The sequence below is a fragment of the Rhipicephalus microplus genome, chromosome X (genome assembly GCF_043290135.1).
Source record: "Rhipicephalus microplus isolate Deutch F79 chromosome X, USDA_Rmic, whole genome shotgun sequence".
In the NCBI taxonomy this organism is placed as follows: Eukaryota; Metazoa; Arthropoda; class Arachnida; order Ixodida; family Ixodidae; genus Rhipicephalus; species Rhipicephalus microplus.
The window spans coordinates 110,551,509-110,577,847 of NC_134710.1; the positions used below are offsets into that span (position 1 = coordinate 110,551,509).

General features: G+C 43.8%; 2 protein-coding genes across 2 annotated transcripts; one reads left to right on the forward strand and one right to left on the reverse strand.

Moving 5' to 3' along the window:
- Nucleotides 1-511: 511 nt before the first annotated feature.
- LOC142775079 (uncharacterized) lies at nt 512-916 on the forward strand. The gene has a single exon (XM_075876401.1). The coding sequence runs from the start codon at nt 512-514 to the stop codon at nt 914-916; it is 405 nt and encodes a 134-aa protein (XP_075732516.1).
- A 13,693-nt stretch (nt 917-14,609) lies between these two features.
- On the reverse strand, nt 14,610-15,341 carry LOC142775080 (uncharacterized). Its single transcript, XM_075876402.1, has one exon. It carries the CDS (start codon nt 15,339-15,341, stop codon nt 14,610-14,612), a length of 732 nt encoding a protein of 243 aa, XP_075732517.1.
- Nucleotides 15,342-26,339: the final 10,998 nt, after the last annotated feature.

Genomic DNA, 26,339 nt, shown 5'->3' on the forward strand with positions numbered 1-26,339 from the left:
ATGAAATTATGAAAACCAAGATCTCGTTTAGTTTTTGTGTGTCAAACTGAAAAATATTACTGCGAAAGCATTTAAGAAAAACACACAAAGAAAGACGACACACAGGCGCTAAAACAGCTATAAAACACGCGCCATCCTTCTGATAGGCATCACCATGAACGCCCATTTTTCGTCGTTCTCTTTGCTCATCTTCTTTTTTACCCGCACTTTTGTTTTCCCTTTAAAAAAACGAATTTTCTAAGCTGGTTAAAATGAATGTCCAAAACTCACTTTATTGTTTTTATTAGCCAATACTTTAGTGTCGGACGTTAAGAGCGTTATTCAGTAGTCAAATGTAGAATTACTGATTTTGAGGAACAAGAATCAAGATTTGTTCCTGAAGTCGAAGAAGAAGAACAACGCCCGCGGAAGACGTGTCTTCTTATCGTCTCCGCCAAGGTCGCGTATTCAGAGGCCCGTTCACCTACCACCTTCATGAAAGACGTCACCTTCCGGTGTTGGCAAGACAAGGATGCAGCGCAAGGAATACGACCAGTTGCGGCCCGTGTCGTACCCAGCGCTCTGTGTAGCCCTCATGTCCTTCAGGACCGACCCTCCCGACTGCCTGGAGAACTACATGAACTCGGAGAGGCTGAAGCTGCGCCATTTCATCCGAAGCGTCCTCTCTCTTGTGGACAAAGCCGCTGCCGAAATTGTCAAGGGAAGGAACACGTGCCAGTACGACGACCAGTCATCGCTACTGTCGCACTCAGCCATCGACGTCATTTTGATGTGCTTCAGCATCGACTCTTCCGACTCCCGTGACAAGTACATGGTGTCGGATAAGCGGCAGGTGCGCCGTTTCTTTGGGAGCGCACCTGTTTATGTCAAGATTCGGAAATGTTTATCGAGACGATCCGCCCAAGCTCCCAGATAAGGCCAAGCCATCGCAGGTACCCACTGCTCCTGGGGCCATGCGCAACGGGAGGGTGAAGGCAAGATATGCCAAGGCTGCACCCGGAATGCTCTGCCAAGACCAAAGATGGTTAGGATGGAGATTTAGAAACTGTTACGCTGGTGACCTTTCGCTCGAACAAGCTCACGAGGACAATAACGCAAATGGCATTTTTCTGACATCTGTTCCCGGAGAGAAGCCAATTTGAGGAAGTGAAGTTTCTCTCGCGATGCAGCATCTTCGTCTATTTGTCGTCTGCGCTTATTCAAAGTATGTTAATATTATATAGTCATAACTTCACGTGGATGTAAATAAATAATCACGTCTAAAACAAATTTGGTGCTAGCACTTTTTGCCGTCTTCTCGTTCAATATGGGCTTCGCTTGTATTACTATAGCGCAAAAACGTTTTGGTGGGCAATTTTATTGGCTCAAGGAAAAGACATAACGCAAAAAGGAGAAGGGAAAGTTCTGACCTCCCAACAAATAGTGCTTTATTACAGAAACAGTGAACCTGGAAAAATTGCTTTTTTGCTTTTTTAGATTCGGCGTTCGTCACCCATGAAATCAAATGTCTGTACAAAGGCAGTCAGAAAGCTACAATGGGCTTGTAAACAGGAGTGGTAGCTTGGGCTAGTTGGTGCGTAGTCATATTTAGAAGTTTTTTCAGCGCGCGAACATACGAACATAGGAACCCTGTTCTCTTTTTCGTATGTTCGCGCGCTGAAAAAACTTGCGAACATGATCCTTCTGTTGCAGTTTTGACAGAAACGTAGCTAAACAAATCAATATATGACAGCGAGTTTGTTCCTTCTGGTTACAGAGCATTTAGAAAAGATCGAGACAGCACAGCTGGAGGTGTCTGTATTCTTTTCAAGTCACCGCTAAATATGTTCAGAAGGTTAAATATACATAACATTGAATGTATTTCTGTACCAGTTACTTCATTGATAACAGATACCCTATAGGAGCTATATACAAACCTTCAAATGCTCCACTTTCCGTATTTGTGGAGCTCTAGAACGTATACTTGCACGAAAATATAAGACCAAATGATCGGATGGTTCTTTTAGGGGACTTTAGTTTACCAAATATATACTGGCCAACTTTAACACTCTCAAAGTACGATCTTGTCAGAGAAGCAATGTAAACATTGCGTTTACATTCCATCGCCTTAAAGTTGTACAGGATTACACCAGAATTCAGGGATCTTCCAAATCTATTTCGCACTTACTTTTTGTCAGCGGATCGATTGATACTCGAGCAACCTGCGAAGTAGTTCCGGGAATATTGAACCACCAAGCCGTGGTCCTAAGTCTATGTAACACTGTATTAGAAAAAAAAATTGCAACGTTTGTCTTTCCCTGAGTCTTCTAGGGCAAACGACGTTTCAATGCTCGATACCCTCGTGTTTCATTTTAGTTAATTTGAAAACAGCAAGTGCAATGTATATGAACTTTGGATCCAGTATAAAAACATTACTAACACTTGTATTATTTCTTTTCTGCCTCGAGTAACTGAAAAGAGGAAATATCAGAATCCCGGGTTTTCTCATAATACACTTCAATTGAAAAGACGGTTAAAACGAATGAAGAAAAAAATGGGGATTTCACTTGTGATGACAATGAAGTCCATCAACTAACGGTAAAACTAGACAATCAACTCAGTAGTGACAGGTAGCGCTATTAGGGTGACTTATTACCAACTTACATAAAGTCACCCCAGTGAAATTTTGAAGAAGTATTAGCCCCATGTCTGAGGGGTGTGATCTGTTTGATGTAAATGGTACATTGGTTCATGAAACCAAAGCAATTGCAAACCTCTTTATTGTAATTTCAAATCTTTCTTTACTAGATATAAAGGCATTTTACCAGTTTACGACGTCGCCCTGCCTCCTGTATCTGACATTGATATCGCTGAGTCGGGTGTTTTTAATATGTTACTAAATATAGATATAAGAGAATCTAGATCTGGCCCACATTCCAAATTGTTTTCTTAAACGTTATGCAGAATCGGTATCCAAATATTTAAAGGTGTTGTTTATGAAATCCTTGTTATTGGGCCAACTGCCGGACGACTGGAAGGCCGCCAGTGTCAAGCCACTCCACAGAACCGGGAATAAGCAGCACATCAAAAATTGCCGCCCTATTTTATTAACATTAACTGCATGCAAAATACCGGAACACATCTTTCACAAACACATTTTGTGATTCCTCGAAAAGCATGAATTTCTAACAATCCATCAGCATAGATTCTGTAAAGGCTAATGGACAGTAATCCAATTAGTACAAACTGTAGATGACATTGCAAACAATATAAACAACGAGAAACAAACAGACACCATATTCATAAATATTTCGAAAGCTTTCGATAAAGTGTCACATCAGAAACTGCTGCTTAAATTTAACATATTTCTTAATAATCCTAAGCTGAATAATTGGATTACTGACTACCTTAGAGGACGTAGTCAATTCTCTACGTTTAAAAATCACGATTCTGATAAACTTTCTGTTGACTCCGGTGTTCCCAATGTTCAGTTCTAGGCCCTCTTTTCCTTTTACTCTATATAAATGATGCGGAAAATGACCTACCTGTTAAGATTAAATTATATGCCGATGACTGTGTCCTATACTCTACCATTTATAGTCATTGCAATCGAATGTTACTAAATGATGCATTTCAGCAAGTTGTTGCCTGTAGTAGAGATTGGCAAATGTCGGTTAAATTCAATAAAACTGTTATTATGTGCATTACTAACAAAAAAAACATGCTAAGTTTCAATCTGGGTATCGGGGCGACCGGTCATGCCCCCGCGATCTCCGACGGCAGCACTGCTCTGGCCACTGGCTCGCCCTACGCCATCTCCTGACGCCGACAAAAACTCTCTCAGAGTGGTGCCCGTCCTCGGACTTCTGCGACCGTGTCCATCTTTCCTATCTTCTCCTTGCTTCAGGGTGTCGCTGTTCCTGCGCCACACTCTCTCCTTCCCCCTCTTACCTCAATACATTTAATCCTATCCTTTTAATCCCTCCTTACCCCCATCCCTCGCGAGCTACTGTTCAGGTGTCGCACTCTGATGCAGACAGTTACGGGGCTCACTTTTCTTTTCTCTTTTTAGAATCACATAAGAATTACTCGGCTAACAGTATTTTCTTCTCTGAGGTAACAGAATACAAGTACCTTGGCCTGCACATAACAAACACTCTAAAATGGAAACGATACATTGAAAAAGTGACCTCTTATGCCTACCGTAGATTGTTTTTTTTAGAAGGGCACTCCAACTATCAACACCTTCCGTACAGCGCCGTCTTTTCTTTCTCTTTTACTCCTTCCCTGTCCTGTATTTTTTCTTGTGTTGCGCTGTAAGTAAGTTCACGAGGGACCTTCCGTTTACTTGTTAGCGTACAATATAGTTATACTTGCAGTACTTGATTATGCCGCAAATATTTAGGACCCCTTTACTAAAGCTAACATAAAAAGACTTGAACGGGTGCAACGGAAGGCAGTCCGCTTCATCTACAACAACTACTCCCGTACCTCCTGCAACAGAATTCCTAAAACAAGCCGATTCGCCCGCACTTACGAAACACAATTGTATTTCACGATGAAAATTTTTATTTCAGCTTATAAATAAACATTATGATATTGATATTTCTGACATCATCACTTTTTCTTTCGGGTATGCAACAGGACAAAGGCATTACCTAACAAAAACTCCATTCCACGTAAAAAATAATTGTTTCAAACATTCTTTTTTCCAAGGAATGTGACTGAATGAAATAACCTAACACTGAAGTGGCTCAACCTTCACTGTCTTCATTTTCTGCAAATATTTCTTAATTAATTTCCAATTTGTAACACGATCTTGTGGAAATATGTATTTTTTACCATTTTATGTAGTTGATGTTCCGTATGTGTGGTCTGTATTTATCTGTATTGTATTTTTGGAAGCAATGTTTGCTACCCTTTGTTGTTTTGCAACCTATTTTTTTACCAAGACGATATATATTCACCCTGCTAATATCCTGTATGAAGAGTGCAGTATTTGTAAATTGAAATCAATAAAATAAATATATTTCCCGCATTCATCTGTTTGGCACAATGAGCTTTTTTTGTGGTCTTCTCTTCACGTGTTGTTTTCGGGGACTGTCTCACACTAAAAAAAACTGTTTCGAATGTTGAACCACAAGTTTACGCCAGAAATTTGTTTCTTAGCTGAGGAACGTGAATCGCCGCTCACGTTGTGAGATTTTCTTTGTGCCGCTAGATGTATTCAAGTTCACTGCATGAGCGAGATTTATTCAAAAGTGCAGCTATTCTCAAATTTGTTACCTTAGCCGTTTGCCAATTGCTTGAAGCTCTAACGGGCCCAATAGGACAGAAGTGGTAATTGTAAAAAAAGGTTTGTTAGCTAAAGCTAGGACGTAATCTTTTAGTAAACACTCCTGCCTCATTAACGGCTTGCATCACACCTGAAATTGTTTGGTTTTTGCTGCGGCAACTGGCTGTGACTGTTTTTCGAGAGAGAGCGATGTAAAGTGTGTACGAGAAAATTAGTGCGAAGGTGGGAAAGAAAACGTAGGCAACATTTTTCTTTTCTTTTTTCGGTTAATGCCGGGGTCAAGTGCGTAGGCAACTACGGCCGTGTCGCGTTGTGCACTCTATGTGTAATTGTGTCCGTTTATTGGAGTTATACTCAGCGGCGGCTCTTCCTCTAATGATCCTATATGTTCATTTTTTGTGTGTTTTTTATATTCATGATATGGCTGCTGTACTTTCGCGTCTCGCAGGGCAATGAACCTCTCTTTTGCCTGCGTTAATAAAGCATAACAAAGTGAGAATGTGCTTACCAAAAATATCGCTTAAAAAAACTTTTCGCTTCTCCAATAATTCTCATTTTTGATTGGAATGTATGCCTAACACACATTGGCGTCATGTGCTTGCCGCTCTAGTGGTGTGCAGCTTACACGAAGCTCATTGATGCATGCAAACTTCATGTTAGAAAAATAGTAAAGTATGGCCTCAGATACGAGCACGCAGGCGGGAGTGGTCTCGCAGGCTGTATAGTATTTCTAGTCACTACAACATAGCCTTCAAGACACCTATTTTGTGGTCTCCAATCTCTAAGGCTGTTAAAGTTCCTAACAACCGTTTGAAGCACTGTGATCCTAAATAAGCCGCAGGGGCCTATAGGGGGGTCCTCTCTTAGAGAGAGAGAGAGAATTTATTACAGAAAGGTAGAGAGGTCGGCCTGAGCTATAGTTTGCTCTGGCCTACTACTCTACTCTGGGGAAGGGTGACTGGGGAGTCAAAGAGTGATGAATGACGATGGTAAGGTAGAGAGATGATATATTCTTATTAGGTTGGCTAACTCTACAGACGTGCATCCAGTCCAGTGGCTTCTAAGAAAGCGATGACAGCTCGTATAACCACATGTGTGCTGCTGGAGTCAGGCCAAGGACCTAACAGAACCTCATCGGTTAATGGTCGACTAATATATCGGCCAATAGAAGATATCAGTTGCTGACGTTCGCTTTCATATGCTGGACAGTCGCAAAATATATGTTCGAGCGTTTCTGGCAACCGACAGTGACCACAATCGGGACCTGTGTCATTACAGCTAATCAAGTGGGTGTAACCTCTCGTGTAAGCCACACCGAGGCGAATGCGGTGGATAATGCACGAGATGCTTCGCTCTAACTTGTGAGGCATACGGAACTTCATTTCCGGGTCCCATTTGTGCAGCCGCTAGTGCTGGTGTTCTGGTTTCTGCCAGTGCTCTAAGATGGAGCTGCGCATTACCCGTCGAAGTAGGATGTTAGTATCTTGTCGAGAAAATGTTATGCACACTTCCGGGTCATTATTTAAAGCTCTCTTAGCTTCATCGTCCACCTCTTCATTGCCCATTATGCCACAATGAGCAGGTATTCATTGAAATGTTACATGATGTCCATTTTTGTAGCATGGCCAAGCAGCTCTGCTATTTCAATCGATAAAATATGATATAGACCTTGTTTCATCAAGCCATCGATGGTTTGATTGATTGATTGATTGATTGATTGATTGATTGATTGATTGATTGATTGATTGATTTATTGATTGATATGTGGGGTTTAACGTCCCAAAACCACTATATGACTATGAGAGACGCCGTAGTGGAGGGCTCCGGAAATTTAGACCACCTGGGGTTCTTTAACGTGCACCCAAATCTGAGCACACGGGCCTACGACATTTCCGCCTCCATCGGAAATGCAGCCGCCGCAGCCGGGATTCGAACCCGCGCCCTGCGGGGCCATCGATGGTTTGAAGAGCAGCTTTGGCATCGCACAGTATCGTCCATTTACGAGCGGGTTCTTTCGACATGAAACGTATTGCCTCCCGAATAGCAAAAAGTTCCGCGGCTGTTGATGTGGTCTTGTGATCTATCTTGAAACGTCGAGCTATCTTCATCTGCGGTATGAAAAAGTCTGCGGCGGAGGTACGCGACGTGGTAGATCCATCAGTATATGCGTGTGCAACGCCGTCGTACATAGTATAATTGTGTAGCAGTGTAAGTTGCTTTAGACCAATCGATGATACAAGGGACTTCATAATCCCAGGAATCTGAAGTATGACGAGTGGTCTAGGCAGGAGCCACGGAGGTGTCTCAGGAACACGTGGGGGAGAGAATCTTGGCGGTATGATGTTCTCGAGCCACGATATAGCTCTTCAATAACTGCAGTCTCGGTGGCTGGCAGGGAGCGCTGATAGGGGATGTTGCCTGTGTCGATTCAACAAGATAAGGTGGACATGAAGAGGCTCGCAAAGCACATGTACTTTGATTGGACAAGCCCGAGCTTTGGCGAGAGTTCTCTTGGTTGATGTGCATTGAGGTAAGCCCAAACATGTGCGCAACCCTTGAGCTTGGATGCTTTCGAGCGTGCTCGCACAACTGGGCTTCATACTTGAAAGCATGGGCATGCTGTATCGTAAGTATCCTACCAATAAAGATTGGTACAGTTGCAGGAGAGCTGCCTCCGAAGGACCCCATCTTGCGTGTCGTCTCTCTTAACTTTATATGTTACTCTATGGTCATATTGCTCACGACAGTACGTGGTGATGCCACACTGAAATTTACCGGCGACATATCTGGCTTGTCCTTGATTGACACCCCTTAATTGTCGAGAGCAAGCGATAAGTTTGCCCCGCCTTGACTAGGACCAGTACAGCTGCATTTCAGTGCGATGTCTAATAGTAGTACTGTTGTTTTTGTATTTCCCCCGGCAGTTGGAAATACAATTGTCCTGAGCATCACCTTCGCTTTAATGCACGACGGCCGGCGTTCGGAAGACAGACACCCAACCCTGTTACCTAAAGGTAGCATATGCAGTAGCTCGTGGTAAGTCTAGTGACCCGGCATATGCTAACGTCTGCAGTATACGCTGTGCATCATAACTCATTTTTAGCGAACACTGACCCAGGGTCCGTGTGTCAGTGTGCGCTGAAAATAAGTTACGAGCACTCATACCAACTAGGTCGTCTTTCAATAGTACTTCAGTTCACGTTGGGACACGAGCACACGCAGCAACACTATAGGCAAGTTGACGCTCGAATGGCACGTACTTAGGAATTGGCTGAGTCTGCCTTCATAGCCTTCGTAATTTACGGAGTTACTTTGACGCTTTGTTCCCGATAGCATGCTTTTATTCGCTCCAGTATAAAATCCCGAGTGCCACAACGACTAAGCTAGTTTCATTATGAGAAGATTGTGGTTAAATAAACCAAACACCTTAGTGTAATCGACGAGCAATTCAGCCCGTGTGCATTTTTTAATCTGTTCTAAAGAATTGTTTAAAATATTTTAACTTCTGTAGAGTTTGCAAAAACGAAATTCAGTGTGTGAGTAGCTTGAAGTCTTTTTTTAACAATCTTTTATCTCTTGAAACGTGCTGCCTTCTCAAAGACTTTCAGAAAATGAACAGTACGTGTACAGTTATATCGTTTCCTAACTCACTACGCTCACCAACTTCATACAAAGTTACCAATTTAGTTAGTTGAGTTTAATTTGAGAAGACAGAAATGGGTAAAGCGCAAGTGTATATATGCACACGAATGAGCGCTAAATTATTGTCAACAAATGTACAGCCGCATCAATATACCATCAATTTCACTACTGATATTAATAATAGAGCATGCACTCGCTGTCAAAATCTCAGTTTATGCCCCAGAATGAGAGAGCAGACATTTTTATATTCCTAAAGCTCGTCCTCGAGGAACAGGAAGACCAGCGTAAACTCATCGCCAGGGCCAAGAGTGCAGTCGTAGCCAGAGGGTTCCTGGACTAGGGAAACCTCCCACCTTATGTGACACCGAGCCTTGCTCGGAACGATGTTTCTAAATAAGCGTTTATTTTTCTCTCTCTCTCTCTCTCTTTCTAAATAAACAGACATAACGAATGACGCATTTTCAGTTTCAAAATATCGTCGAAAGCATCGCACTGATCCTCAAAAAGTTACTTATCTTCAGCACCATTAGGGTCCGGACCTAACGTACCCCTCTGTGTGCCATCACGAATAAATTAAGCGTTCGATATGCTCGAAAAAGCTCGCGTCTTCTCATTTCAACATCTGAAGATCTTGTTATCGTCGAAACTTTTGTTTAGAGTTAAACGATTCCAGTGGCATCTTGGCACAACCTTTTCTTCAATTCTCAAAGTTAGAAAAACCTATGAGCCTGTGTTTTCTAAACAAACATAATTGCTATCATTCAAGCAAGCATTCGGTGATCCCCCACACACAATTTACACACACAGACCGGGTGTTTTAATAAGTGTGTCCAAAGTTCTAGTACATCGAAGAAATCTTCCATCTCTCTCCCCTTTCTCTTTTCCACCTAAAGGTGGAAAAGAGAAAGGGGAGAGAGATGGAAGGGAAGGGGAAGGAAAAGTGAAAGGGAGCGCCCGGGGGAGTCGACCTTATATTCTCGTTTCCTTTCATCTTTTTTCTTTCTTTTTTTTTCTTCTTTTTTCTCGTTTTTTTCCTCTTTCTATTTCTCACCCTATGATTCAAGATTGTATAAAGCTGTGCACCAACAATTTGCACCCTCAATCCTGATGAAGGCCAGACTCTAGGCCGAAACGTCGAAATAAACCACGTTGTGACCGCTCACAGAGGATCTACTTGACTACTTGCAGCGCTACGGCCACTCAACCACAATGCCTATCTATCTATCTATCTATCTATCTATCTATCTATCTATCTATCTATCTATCTATCTATCTATCTATCTATCTATCTATCTATCTATCTATCTATCTATCTATCTATTCATCTATCTATCATCTATCTATCTATCTATCTATCTATCTATCTATCTATCTATCTATCTATCTATCTGACTAACTAAATATCTATCTATCTATCAATCTATCTATCTATCTATCTATCTATCTATCTATCTATCAATCTATCTATCTATCTATCTAGCCGCCTACAATTTAAACTCTCCTGGCCGTTTCGATAATTGTATCGATACCAAAACGGGTATAAAACAACATGACGACATGACAAGCAAAAGTGAATAGCCATAACATGAAAAACATGACATGTACGTGATGAATATCATGACTTACATTTCATGGTCTTGCTATTCTTGCGGTAGTTTGGTTCACATGCCATATTTCAAAACTGGTATGGTATGACATAACTGCATGGCAAACATAAGTGAGAGACCATGCCATGCAAATCAAGACATGCATGTCATGTAAGTCATGACTACACGCCACGCTCATGGTGCGCTCATGCCCGTTTCGATAGCTGAACATATACGAACTTTGTTATTACGGGACGTGAATGCATGACGAAGATATGACTTGTGTATAAATGACTCTCATAAGGTGCGTGTCATGTAAAAGATGACTTCAAGCTACGCTCATAATGCGCTAATGGGCTTTTAGCTATCTTTACATATACCAAATTTGGTGTTACGTTACGTCGATAGATGACGAAGGTATATGACTGGTGAAAACATGATAATCATATAAAAGATGACTAGCTGCTATGCTCATATCGCGCTCGCGACCATTTCGCTAGGTCCACATATACCAAATTTTGTATCACGTGACGTGATCAGACTTCAAGGGTAAATGTTACGTTGAAACAAGATAATCATTAAATGTGTGTCATGCCAAACATTACTAAATGCTCCGCTCACAGCGTGCTCGGGCCGTTCGTTTGCTCAATAAACACCAAATTAGGCATCACGCGACGATAATTGACGACGAAAGTGACTGACACGTCCAAACATGATTATCATAGTATGAAAGTCATGTGCGGCATAACTTACGTCCGCCTCGTAAGTTTGTGCTCATTTGGAAGTTATATATGCACGTTTCTTTTTTGTGCTTCACATATCACCGATTCCTACTGTGCGTAGGATCTGCAAGTTCTTTCAACATTTGCTTGCCAGAATTGGTTCGTGATTGGGGTATATATTATGCTTCGCTCTGACGGGTGGTATAGGTAGATTTGTTTTTATATATGCATATCTTCAATCTCGCTTATGCGCGTTTTTTGTTTTAACTCAAAGTGGTCGAAATAGCCGGGTCTCAAACTGAGACCTGATGCCGCTGTGCAGATCGCATAACCCGTTAAAGAAAGAGGTGCGTTTTACGGTTGTGTACATCAAATTATCATAGGGGGTTTCACGCCCCAAAACCACGATATGCTTATGAGAAAGGCCATCGTGGAGGGCTCCATAAATTTTGTCATCTGGTGTTCTTTAACATGCACTAACATCGCACAATATGCGCGCTTCCACAATTTTTACCTCCATCGAAATGTGACCTCCGCCGCCGGGTTCGAAAGCGCGGCTTTCAGGTCAGTACCCGAGGCCTCTGCATAACCACTACATCACTGCCATGTACGACCGCTTATATGAATATAATTGGTTTTATAAAACTTCCACGAAGAGTTAGCAAAGAAGAGAAGACCAGCTGTGTAGCATAGAACGAACGTAATGAAATACGTTACTTCAAACTTTTTATATGGGCTCTATAACATAAAGAGTGCTATTTAAAGTAAAGCTTCTCATTTAAAATGCTCAAGTTTAGGAATTGATTACGCCACTTTGTCCCCGTATTGAATTTTGCACCTTATTTCTGCATTTTTTTAAGCTCTCCAAAAGAATATCCCTGGCAGAGAATATGGCACGGCAAGTTGCCTTCCCGCTGTAGCGCAACAGAAAAAAAACCGCTTGCTAAGTGACGCCAGCAAATATTAGGGACGTCAGGCCTGTCTCCGGATATTCTCAAAGCGTCATCGCCATCTCATCGGCTGAAATTATATTCTCGAAATCAGCTTTTGCCGATTACAAAAACAGCAACGGTAAAAAAACCTGTGCCAATGATTATACAACCGGACGTGTGCGAAAAATCGAAAAAGAAGCCAATAAAATAAATAAAACTTTCGGTCTCATTCAGGATTGAACGCTTGCCGTTCGCGTTGTAAGCAGGTGTCCTACCACAAAGTCACGATGTTACTTTTTTATGACATGGAAATAATGAATTCAAAGGTTGTCAGATACATATATGCAATTAAGCATTTACCTGCAGCTGCTTCGGGAAAAAACACTATATAAATGCCATGTAGTGGAAGGAGTCTCCGTAACACATTTTTTTCAACAGGTGTCAAGACGATAACGAGCCCATTCGGCGATTTATAGGCGCATTTAGGAGGCGATCAAACTACGCCCAAAATGGCCGGGATAGTGCAGCCATCACCGATAAAAATACCCAGAAACTTTTAAACAGCTCTAAAAATGGACAACTATGTCTTTATAGCGGAAAACATATGATGCTTTTCCAGAGGCGTTGATCAAACAGAAAACGTTAGATAATGTGCTGCCATCTGTGAAGCATTGTGAGACTCCTAATAGCCTCCCAGATAGAGAGCGCGTGGCGTGTATCTTGGAGGCCATGCGACTCTTGCTTTAGATCAAAAACCTGTAAGCACCATTCGCACGCACGCAAGCACGCGCGCGCGCGCGTGTGTGTGTGTGCGTCTGCGTGGGCGTGCTCGCGCGCGCGCGCGTACGTGCGTGCGTGCGTGTGTGTGTGTGTGTGTGTGTGTGTGTGTGTGTGTGTGTGTGTGTGTGTGTGTGTGTGTGTGTGTGTGTGTGTGTGTGTGTGTGTGTGTGTTTGTGTGTGTGTGTGTGTGTGTGTGTGTGTGTGTGTGTGTGTGTGTGTGTGTGTGTGTGTGTGTGAGAGAGAGAGAGAGACATTGTGAAAAATGTGTCTCCAACTGCAGCACAGCGCTGTTCTACCGGAGGAAAGCGGCCACACCACACAGTCGCTTCATTACTGTGGATACGTCGTGCTTCCATTCGCGTGCGTTTGTGTGCGGTGTGTGTAACAAAACATGATATTAAGTATGCACTTACTCATTGAAGGGCGCACTAGAGGCTGGATTTCGCTATAGCGTTCAACTCTTCAATGCGAAGCACAAGACTCCCCCAATTTTTCGCCGTACCACCACTATTTATCTCTCATTATCGGACGATTGGAGGATAAAACCAGATATTACCAGAAACGAGAGCGCGAGGATGAGCACCATCTTTCAACCACCTTTATTAGCTGGTTTATTTCAACAATTATATAAAAAAACTCTACCGAAACGGCAAAGGGCAACACAGTGAAATGAAAAAAAAATTAGAATGTGTGGCTACATACGGCGCATGAGAATTAACGGACACATAGTGCTTGCATTATGCGCACATCAGTACCAGATTTCATATAAACTTCGCTTGCATAGTATTCAATACTGTTGGGACAAAAATCTCTTTCTGGAAGGTTTCGCCGCTTCTCCAAGGCTGGTGTTCTACACCTACGCCTAATACTCATTTATCTTGATTGCTACAATGAACCACTCACATGTGCACTCGTTTTACCAAAAAATCTTACCATGAGACTGAAATTTTAGTATAACGAGCACATTGTAGCTACCTGACAGCTTTTTTTCAGAAAAATTTCATTCGATGAGTGAAAAACGCAGAAACGCAAAAAGCTCATTTTTGCAGATTCACTGTTCCTATAGAAATCACTGTTTGGTGAGAGATCAGAGCTTTCCCTTCTCCTCCCTGCGTTTTGCTTCCGCCACAAGCCGGTAAAATGGCACCGTACTCTTTTCCTTCACTCTATTATTAGAAACGAAGCCCATATTGAATGAGAAGATGGCAAAAATGTGCGAACACAATATTTTTTCGGACAAATTTTTTTATCTTTAGCCATATGAACTATTGGCTATATTAAGTTGACATATTTGGGATCAATCCACACAATCAATCAACGAAGACACTGCTGCACGAGAGAAACTTGCCCTTCCTCAAACTCGCTCCCCTCTCGAAACGGATCGCGTAATACTGCCATTTTTTGTTATAGCCATCGTTGGCGTATTCGATTGCAAGATCTTCACCACTACATTCTCGAAATTCCCATCCAAACCATCCTTGGTCTTGGCAGAGCACTGCAGGTACAGCCTTGGCACGTCCTGCCTTCGTACCCATTGCGCATGGCACCCAGCGCATTGTGTGACGGTGACGCATTGGCGTGCTCCGGGAACGTGCGAGAGTTGTTCCAAAAAACATTGTCGAATCCCGACAAGGACAGGTACGCTCCCGCCGAAACGGCGCAGCTGCTGCCTTTATGACCCCATGATGTTGACACAGGAGTCGGAAGAGTCGATTCTCAAGCACATCAAGATGACGTCGATGGCCGGGTACGACAGTGGCCACGACCGGTCTTGGTGCAGGCACTGCTTCCGAGTCCTGCCGATGCCGGCAGCTGCTTCGTCGCCGATAACAAAGAGCGAGCTTCGGAAGAAGTAGCACAGCTGCAGCCTCTCCGAGTCCATATAGCGGTCACTGGAGTTGGAAGAGTTGGTGCTGAAGCACATCAAGAAAACGCCGATGGACGGGTACCATAGCGGCCGTGGCCAGTCGTAGTCCTCGCACCGCTTTAATGCCTTGCTGATTCCGGCAGCTGCTTCGTCCAAAAAACACGGCACACTTCGGTAGAAATAGCGCAGCTCTAGCCTCTCCAAGTCCATGTAGTTATCCTGAGAGTCAGGAGAGCCGATGCTGGAAAGGACGGCTACCCATGTGGCTTCGTACGACAGCAACCGCACTGACCGTAGTTTGCGCTGCTCCCTTGCCTTGCTGATTCCGGCAGCTGCTTCGTCCACAAAACAGGGCACGCCTCGGCAGAAACAGCGCAGCTCCAGCCTCTCCGAGTCCATGTAGGTCTCTCGGCAGTGTGTAGAATTGATGCTGAAGGACAGGAGAGCTACGTTTTGTTTTGCTGGGTACGACAGTGGCAGCAACCGCTCGTAGTCCCTGCGCTGCATTCTTGGCTTGTTCATTCCAGAAAGAGACATGTTTCACGTGTACTCTGGCCTCTGAATACGCAGACTTGTCAGAGGCAATCACAAGACACGTCTTCCACGGGTGTTTTTGTTCTTCTTCTTTTAGTTCGTGCGCCTTCTTCCACAAAAATCCGTAACTCTACATTTCTCTCACGAAAAAATGGTCTGTAAGCCCAAAACTAATCTATCGGCTATTAAAAACAATGCAGTGAATGCTAGACATTCATTTTTACAAGCTTGGAATATTCATTCTTTTAAAGAGAAAACAAAAAGGTGAAAAAGAAGCAGGCGAGCAAAGAGAACGATGAAAAATGTGCGTTTATGATGACGATTATCAGAACGGTGGTGCGTGTTTTATTGCTGTTTCATCACCTGTGTTTCGTCTTAGCAGGTGTGCATTTTGGTTATTCTTAGCAGTGTTATCGTTCAGTTTGATACATAACAACTAAACCACATCAAGCTTTTCATATATTGAATTACAAATATATAGACTACAGTTCCAGAGGACATTTTATAATAAAAGGGACCATGAAATAACAAAGAAGTCGTGCACTGACTTACGGACAGACACCCTGTGTCAGTATAAACCATCCTCGCCGAGAAAGCAAATATGACGGGCAATGTTTAATTACATCTATTTATTTATTTTTATTCATCTGTTTGTTTAATCATTTATTGTGTCTGTGTGCGTATGTGTGTGTACCTTGAGAATGAAGACGTATGTTCAAATCCTGATCTTTCTCTTGCGACAGGCGTATTGAGATGGTTAAGTTTATCATTTGTAACAGTAATATGTTAATTAAAATATATCTTTTCACTTAGTGGAGCTAGGCAATTAAATGAAATGTCATGAATGAAGTTTTTCATGCAATGAACTTGTCGCTAATAAAGATACACAAAAACTGGCTTCATGTAATTATTGCGGAGTAAATATATTCCACCATATTCAATGGCGAAGAGGAAACCGAAATACTGATGAGAGCGACAGCCACAAGAACAGAGTTGCGTCTGTGCTCTAGAGAACGATTTCAGTCAGGTCGGTCCTGGCATGGCCGGGACTGACCTGACTGAAATCGACTGAAAGCGAGCACGGCCGGGCTAGACTGCGCCAGCGTGCTCGCTTCTTACAACGTTCGCATCGGGTGTAGTACATGCCTCTCGCCACACTTTTGAGGTGGGCGCTAAGGCCCTGCCCTCTTCCACCACTTTGTACAGCGCGCGCAACGCCAGCAAATGAGTTCGGGCGCGCTTCTCACTGCGCGTTGAAAGACACCTAATTAATTATTACTTAATCGTTGAAAACGCATAAATGGTTTATTGCATTGCTCATGCCTGATGATGCTAGGTTTGGTAAATATATACATCTGAAGAGTGCGCTTTGCTAGCAGAGTCACAAGCCCCGTAGTGCGCGCATGATCGTAGCCTCTTCGTGACAGAAAGCGCCATAACACACACCGCATACAAGTTCGTTTGGGTACGCTGGATGCTTTTTTTTGTCACATTCTATTTGATGCAAAAGAAAGACGGCCTTTTTTCTCCTTTCTGTGCATCTGTTGCGATTTCCTTACCGCTTGCGTGATGCTTGCTTTTGCGATAGTATCAGGATGCCCTTTTGTCTTCTTGCAGCAATTGCTGCACCTTCTCGCATTTTCAACAATGGTGCGACATTTGGGAGCGGAATCATCCTATCATATTCCTGTACCGACGCACGTGAGGAGCGTCGCTGTTTATTGTTTGCGTGCAAACATTAACTGCTTCTTGTTCAGTGAAAGCGTCTTGTGAAGTTGCATCATCCAGGTATGTTTCGTTGGTCTCCACTATTCGCTTCCTTGATGTTTGACGTAGGGGCGAAGCTAGTGAAGCGGGATTTTTGGGAGGCTTCTATACACTTGAAATTATGTAGGAAGGATAGTCCTTAAAAAGAGTAGGCGTGGAGTCAGGAATAAGTTTTCCGACGCGGAAAACAGGCACATAGTTTTCATCGCGCAAGCGTCTGCTGCATACGACTGTCGATGCAGACTTGTCGTTGATGACCAGGTTGTCTCTCGCAATATTTTTTTGACACTTGGCGCACATCTCAATATTGTTTGTAATTTGGTGAGAAAAATATCGGTGTTTTTCCCGAACAGGACTTTCAATACGGAACCGCGGCGATCAAGCGGCCGTGACGGAATACTTAATACACCTTCACAGAGCTAATACATACCCATGTGCGTAATGCACGTACTGAAGTTTGTGCGACTGACTTCTTGAGTAGAGAAATCACTGTAAACTGAACACTGACAAAGCACCGAATGAAATGCAGCGGTGGTGGGTAAATCCTAGAATAAAGGAAGCCATACTAGATATAAAAGGAAAGTGACAACAACCTGCTTGTAGCACTAAGCCACAAGAGAATTTATACAGACTTTTTTAGAAACAAAAAGCTGCTTATATATGCTTGCCGAAAAGTTGAAATGTTGTCAGTTTCTATTTAAAATGATGTTCTTCTACGAACTCGAAGGATAGCACCGAACTGATTTGCACTAGTGTTTTTGTTCCGGGGCAAGCGGCTTGTGAGTGTGAGCAGCTGCGTACTTCGTTCGCATCATGGACGTGGCTTGCAGTACAAAGGAATGCAAAACGGGCTTGGGGTCTCCGGAATCAATATGTCCAGGTGGTGTTAGCACCTTGACAATTCACACCACCACTCACTGTGCGTGCCATCTGAAGGCGCTATTCAGCAGCAAGGGTCTTCACCTTTTTTTTGCTTTATTTCTTCTTATACGCAATTTTTCAATAGTCAAATATACAACACACGTACGTGTTTAAAAGAGTTGTCTTGCTGCAGACATCAGCTATTAGTCCTGAAAATCACTCCAAATGTCTTTGGAAAAATAATAAAAAAAGAAAATGTCACAGCTTTGCCGCAAGACAGGGCACGCGATAGCCACAAATTGGAAAGTCACGCGCAGAATAGCAAGCAGATCAAAACGTGCCCCACGTTTCTCACGCACAAATGACGCAAGAAACGTACGCACAGGTACAGATGACTGCGAATAAGCATCTCAGTTGTTACCTCGCTGTGTCTAAAAAGCGCGCTCTTTTCGCAAACGGAGACTGTGCAACGATTGCAGTGACCTTTGTGCGCCCGGTAACTACAGCAGAATCATTCCGGCGAAACCCCAAGTATAGCCATGACGTACGATCCTCCCTGCTGCAAGATAAGGGCACGCGATCGAGCGTACACCCAATTATTCTCCACGCAGGACAAAGTACGTGTGAGAGATGAGAGCCACCGCGCGCCCACTGCGCCATTTTTCTGATAATGATGAATACACAATACCCCCCTCCCCTTCAAAGTGCCTGCCAAGAGCTGTAAGTAATAGATATAAATTGCTTGCCGTTTGAACGTTGAATGAGGTACCCTTAAGTGACTCAGTGGTTAACACCTCGCATTCACGACGTGGATGCCCCACGGTCGATTCCGCGCACAGGAGTCTTTCTTCTGGATTTTTGTCTTTCTTGCGTTTTCATATATATAGATACGTATACATATATGGTGCAAGACATCGACGCTGACGGCGACACCAACGCCGACGCTGGCGGCGAAATCCAGTCGAGAGTGTCCATATAATTGCTATCGCCATAAAATAGCTAGCAAAGGGAACGTGCGCTCTTAATTCTGTGAGCGACCTCTCTTAATTGCCACGTCGTTGACGGACGAGACCAAGGGCCAAAAGTGTTTAGTGCCCTCTGCTTGCAGAACAGGTTCAGCAATGTTTGTCTTTCTCTCTAATTATTGCCAGTGCATTATGCCTCCTCAATGTCTCTCATTAGCCGATTCTTTCGCATTTTCACCGACTTTCAGCTTGTATTATTCACAAGCGCATACATACCTTCATTAAGCGTCAAGCCGGCCGTCTGGTATCATTAGTTTTTTTTAAGTAGAAGATCTTCCCTCTATCTCTAATTTCTTTAATACTCCCCCTCTTCGTCAAGACCCCCCAATTCTACGGTTTCACATCAACAAACATCCTTGTGCGATGCGCACGCTGCAGAAAATGCAAGGTGAGGGTCGTTGCGCCCCTACCGCCGACGGGTAGCGAAAAATACTCCGAATCTCTACAATTTTATTCACCACGGGTGAGTAGGCCATGAGGAAGGAAGCGTGCGCAGGTGCAGTCAAGCCCGGCCATGGTCCTGAGTCCTGACTGCTGGTCGTCGGTTTGTCACCGTTTTCGCCGTTTTCGCTGTTTGTCACTGAAGTTCGGTCAGGTCCTGTGAGAGGAGATTGGCCCCACTTATCGCTCTTGATTATTTTTCTTTTGAAGTTTTTTTGCTGTTTTTTGCAGGAGCCGTCAATGCCGGCCTCTGGACCCGGCCAGGGCTAGCCCTGGTCGGCACCACTGGAGTCGGAACCACCAAATTTGTACCAATGAAGTGTTTTTTTCGGGATGGAGTAAGCAGTTGGCCCGTCACGCTTGTGCCCCTAATGGTGGAGCCATTCGGTTCAGTCGAACGGAGGTGTTTGAAGAAGAGCTACGCAGCATAACCGGGTGTTTTCTGAACATTTGTGAGGTGATGCGCTGCGGCAAGACTGACATATTATGCAATTCTTCAGATATTCAATGCTTAACGAACATACTGGCCTGCACGAGATTCACGTCCATTACTGTTCAGGCTTTTTCCCCCCATAGCTTGTTTGCGTGAAAGGCATTGTTGGCGGTGTTCCTACTAGCATTATTCTTGAAGTTTTTTTAAAGATAGGGGCGTCGTGTCTGTCTACAGGTTCACAAGACCTGTATGTGATCCACGGATCCCTACTGAAAGTGTGATTGTCACTTTTGTCGGTCTCACACGCCCCTCTAAGCTGAAGGCCCGGCCTTACTTATTCCGTATAGAGGCATTGACACCTCGTCCACTGCAGTGTTGTAACTGCTGGCTATTTGGACATAGCACTAATGCTTGCAGGCCCTCACTGAGATGTCTGAAATTTAGTGGGTCACATGCTGCATCAAAATATCAAGTAGAAGATTGCAGGTGATGCTTATCTCATGAAGCACACGCAGCCACGGACAATAGCTGTCCTGCTCGTGACCATGAAACAGACATCCTGCTTATTGTGGTGAAACTCCGTCAGTCTCGGGCGTCATACGCTACACCCTTCATTAAAGAGCGCAAAGTGGGGTACGTCACTGCTACGTCTCGCCAGTCGGGTCCCTCGAAATGACAGTCGCTTCCACAGTGTCGGCAGCGATAGCGATAGGTAAAGCTACGCCAAGAATTATGGAGCGATTCTTCAACACCTTTTCTAAGGGTTTGACTGGGATGCTAGCTGCCAGGTTAAACAGCCTTGTTCCCTCCTCCCCTGCACACACTGCCATGGCTCTGGGTGAAGCTGAGCACCTTGGCAATAAGCAAACCACTCGGAGTCAAGCAGAACATCCCCCATGATAGCTCGTCATCTCTCAGTCGCCGACCCTTGCGGGGCCCAGTGGGTCATATGGTGACATGATGCTCGGAACTATCATTCATAAGGAACGCGATGCTCCATATTGTCTCCAACTTATTCGCTAATGTCGAAACCAAAAAGGTACTAACAATGACAACATTGAGTAGGATGTTTTGCAATGTGCGGTGGAATCAATAGAAAGTTATATTATGCTGGGCTTACCGGAATTCCGGGCGTACCGTGATAGCGGGATCCAAGTGCGCATGCACAGATACGTACGTTACTCGTACCGCTTATCGTACGCACGCTATTTTTCATATTAAACGTCACCGTGTTAGCGTAGCTGTACAAAGTGTACGTTAAACATGGTGGCGCTCTCGGACGCCCTTTTCGAGATAATTTCCGTGTAGTTGTTGAAAGATTCACTTTGTTCGCAGCAAAAGACTGTTTGAAGTGGCTTCGCTCGCCTTCTGTTAGTTTCTACGACCGATTATTGCGGATAAGTTGGCGTAGTTTCCAAGAAAGCTCCCCATTGCGAACGTTTCTAGGCCTAACTGCAAGATTGATGTAAACGAATCGGCAGCATTAATGTTTTCGAATTTTGTGCGTTGTTCATATTTGTTTACTTTTATTATTCCTAAAATAAACTTGTAACAATGCTTTGCGCGGTGACCTAGGCCGACAATCTCGTTTTCTCTTCCTTTTCACTGTTCTTATTTCTGCACCCCCTGGCGTCTCTCATAATCATATGGTGGTTTTGGGACGTTAAACCCCACATATCTATCTATTTCTGCACCCTCCGATTGGTCACGCCACCATCCCAGCTAGGGCATGTAAGCCACTTAATCCCCACGTAAACGCTACCCCGCTAAACTATAAGACGCCATTTGCAAACGAACGTTTGCTGCATGGTAACGTCATTCCCCTAAACACCGTTATTACGCTAACGGTAAACTATAACTGTCTAGTTATATCAAGTCGAATAGAGCGTCTGTAAAGGTTCTGCAGTAGCATTGCCGTTCTTTATCTTCCGGTTGCGCCTATCTTCTTTATTTCATACAACAAGAAAATCCTAATATTTTTATGACTTCAGGAGTCCAAGCTTTCAGTCAACCAAAACTTTACTTTTAATAATTGTTGAACTCTTAGGTAGAATCGGACAAGTAGAGGAGGTGGATTATTGGCCCCAGTCTCATCAAAAATGTTTCATCATATTACTGCCACTTTTGAACATATTTGTTCGGATCATGAACTGTCAGGAATAGATTGTTTGTTATCAGACTCTTATAAGTTTACAGTAATCAGTGCGTACTTTTCGAATGGAGTAAGAAGCACAGAACACCTAGAATGTCTCACCAGGAATCCACTTTCAAATTCAACTTTACAGGCAGAGTATTTTAACTCGCATCACACTTCTTGGGGGGTTAAAAACGGGTAGCTGTGGCAAACGATCGTAAAATTGGCTGCAAGATAATACTTTTCGTTGTCATGACTCTGGTCAAGTTACCTTTGCACAAGGGGAAAGCTCATCAACATTACACCAGACCTGACTTTTTCGTGTAGCGAGCTTGTTATTTGACTGTGGGTAACGTTTGATAATGGGACGAGTAGTGATCCTGTACCGGTAATATTCAAAAAATGCTACCGCGTGAGACCTGTGGTACCAAGCAAGACCTGTTCATCATTTATCAAATCTATAATACTCTTTTAAATTCCACGCTTTCATCAGTAAGAGCACGTAATGAGCAACAAAAACATACTTCAGTTGTAGCGTGTATAAGTGACTCTGTTCAGCCGGCAGAGGTTTCTGTTAAGTCTGCCGGAACACCATTCAATTCTGCTTGGTGGATTGAAAATTGTACTATTGCTTATAGGCGACATAAATCTGATTGGAAACGTTTACGCCTCAACCACACGCTGAAAAATTGGGTTCACTATAAATTCCACGCAGCAATGTTTAAGCGTAATGTCACAATAGCTAAAAATAAACGCAAATCTGACTTGAATTTGCGTTTATTGAAACCTAATAAAAGATCTGCTCTGTACAGATATTTACGGAACAAAAAATTGCCCCAGCTATCGGCGTACTGGCATTCCGTAACGCTGTCTCCTATAAAAGCGTCTGATTTGTTGGAAGGCATCGTGAAAGGACTTGAAGCACGTTTTGCTTCGATGTACTTGAGACCTATGACATTGAAAAGCTCAACATCGGACTTTCGGGAAATCGCTATAGCAGAACTGGTAGATATCATAGTAATTCTAAATAGAGCGGTTCCCCATCCGAATTGAATTACAACATCTATGATTTAAATAATGTTGGATTCCTATTCCGATAAGCTTTTAAATATTGTGAACAGCTCCTTACAGCACACAAGGATTCGAAGCAAATGGAAAATTGCTAAAGTTTTGTTGGATGAATGAACTTTATTAGGCCCTTCGGAACGTGCTTTAGCACGTTGCGGGCCTCTCCCACGTTGGAACAGAAAGACGAAGTCTCTCTGCTGCGTCGCGGGCCCGTGGACTGCCTAAAGCTGTTGTTCAAGTCCGGTGCTTGCAATACCACCCTCCCATTTGGACGGCGTGATGACTTCCCCACAGCGTAACGTGGGGCAGCGCCAGAGCATATGTTCCAAATTAGCTATATTATGGCAGTAGGAACATGTCTAGTTGGCTGTATTTCGGGATGAATTTCGTTCCATGGCGCGGGATAAGGGTACGCCGTGACCTGAAGAAGCCTGAGTGTCAGAGCCTGACTCTGCTTAGTTTTCTGTGTGGTGGAGGGTATTGTCTCCGCGCCATGTAAAAATGTTTTCTCAATTCATTATACGAGATGGTAGGGTCATGGTCCTCCAATACATCAGTGCCGCGTCCCTCGATAGCTACACGCTTTACTAGTCCTCGCGAAGCTGAGAGGGCTGACTTGTTGAGATTGGGCGGGGCTCCCATAATCGGCCTATATGATCTGAGAACCAAACGAGTGCGTTTGGCTCGATGTCTTTGTCCCGAAGAATTCGCAAACCTAGTTGAAATATTGTTCCCTTGGCAAATGTTCGGACCGCTGATCTCGAGTCGCTGTAAATTGTGGAGCTTCTGTTATGCAGCAAGGCCAACGCAATCGCCACTTGCTCTGCTATTTCAGCCACCATCGTCCGGACCGATGTCGAGTTGGTGGCGCGGCTCTCGTGGTTGATGCTCACTGCCACATACATTTTCCTCTCAGGCTATCGGGTCGCATCGACGAAGGAGAAGTCCCCGGCATGTTCTTGATCCCTTTGTAGCAGAGCCATTGCCCTGGCCTGTCTTCTACCCTCGTTATGATCGGGGTGGATATTTCGCGGGATGGGGACAACGGTGATTTGTTGTCGTTGTTGAGGAGAAATGCTGAAGGAGTGAGACTTGATTTCCATGCGTGGAATCCCCAACTCCCGCAGGATGTTTCTACCGGAACGCGTAGTGGACAGCCTGGTTAATTGCGCCCTCTCCTGTGTCTCTGTAATTTTTTCCAGCGTGTTGTGCATGCTTAGACGGAACGGTCTATTCATACTTATGTACTTAAGAAGCTCAAGACCTCTCTTGATGGCCTTTCTGATTAACGTGTTGAGATTATCACGCTCCAACCTCGGCTAGTAGTGGATGGCTGCAACGTAGGTGAAATGGCACATCACAAAGTCGTGCACCATCCTTACGAAGTTATCTTATCCAAGTCCCTTTTGCCTTTTGGCAACCCTTCCTAAATTTCAGATAGTATTGTCTGTTTTTCTGGCAAGACTCGTGACCGTCAGGTTTTTGGAGCCGTTCGACTGGATGGTCATACCTAGAACCCGGAGGGAGTCCACCCTGCGGATTAAGCTGCCCTCACCAGTCCTAAGAGTGATGTCAGTATCATCTAATGGCTTCCACCCTCTTGTTTGGAGCCCCTGCGCTTGGGCCTGTACAGAAACAAATCCTATTTCTGCGGTGAGCACCGAAGATCAGTCGGTTTAAGTTAGTTTTCTGTGACCTCAGTAGCTTGCTGTAGCACAACCTCTATTCGTCCATCACTGCCACCGGTACACCATATGGTGATGTCGTCAGCATAGAGGGTATGATTAATGCCATCGACTTCAGAGTCTTTGAGACAGACCGATCATGACGAGGTTAAAGAGGGTCGAAGATAGTACTGACCCTTGTGGCGTCCCTCTGAAGCCTAGCTTTACCTGATCCAAAACAAGATCACCCATCGTGAGTATAGCCTCTCTGTCAGTCAGAAATGATTTTATGTAGACGTAGAAGCGCTTGCCAAGCCCAAAGCTTGAGATCTGACTCAACACGTACTAGTGCAGAACGTTGTCAAACGCCCTTCCCAAGTTCAGTCCCAATATGGCTCTTATGTTCCTTGTGTTCGTATCAATAACTTAATATTTGATTAGCTTCATGGCGTCTTACGTCGAGAGGCCCGCCCTGAAGCCTTTCATGTTGTGGAGATAGATGTCGCGTTCCTCCAGGTATAGGGTTGTGTTGCTGCGAAACATCGAAGCCTCGGATATGTCTTGGATCACATTCGACCGTTCTTGCTTACTTCAAACTTAGTCAAAATAATTGCGTGCGTGCGTGAAATGTGTGTGTGTATGTGTGTGTTTGTGTGTGTGTGCGTGCGTGTGCGTGTGTGTGTGTGCGCGCGCGCTTTTTGGCATCGTAATAATGAAAATAACGAAACAGAAAATGAGAGGGGCCCACACCAACGGGAAGCAGAACGGTGTCAAGCCAGTCTATCATAAATAAATAGGGGAAATGTCCCAAAGTAATTTTTTAAAAGCCAATTTGCTCAACAAACAAAATGACAAGGAAAAGACCTAGTGAGTGTTGCATGGAAGTGCAAGCGTCGACGTGCATCAGCGGTGTATTTTGCGAAGCTCAGTCTTCGAAGTTCGTTTGTGTGTGTCTATATGTCTGTGTGTTTAATTAAATGCGTTGCTGGTGGTGTGTGTGTCGGGAGGGAGGGAGATCACTGCATACCTGTTAGACAGATAGGAAACATGCCTTGTTTGAAGAATTTGCCCTTTTGTAGGGTTTTCACTAATTTTGGCTAATGAAGAAAGGGTTGTGCCAAGATGCCACCGGAATCTCTCGCATATAAAGAAATGTTGTGGCGATTGGAAGTTCTGTATATGTAACCTGGGAAGACACGAGTTTTTGCGAGCATAGCGAACGCTTATTTGTATCCAGACCGCATACAAATGACGTATTAGGCCTGAGTCCTTATGATGCTGATGGTAGGTAACTTCCCGGGGATCAGTGTGGCACTTTCAGCATTAATTTGCTGAAAGCTGTGGCATCAACTGAGATCTTAGCCGCAAGTATATGCTTGAGTAATTACATTGGTAGTGAGGTTGACGCTATATTGATATGGCTGTTGACATTTGTTGACAATAATTCTTGGGCACATATACCCTTCCGCATTAAATATTTCAGTCTTCTCAAATAAAATTCTGATACCATAAGTGTTATCTTTGTATAAAAGTGGTGAACCTAGTGATTTATAATATTGTATATCTGTACCTGCGCTGCTATTCTTTATTTGATTGATATGTGGGGTA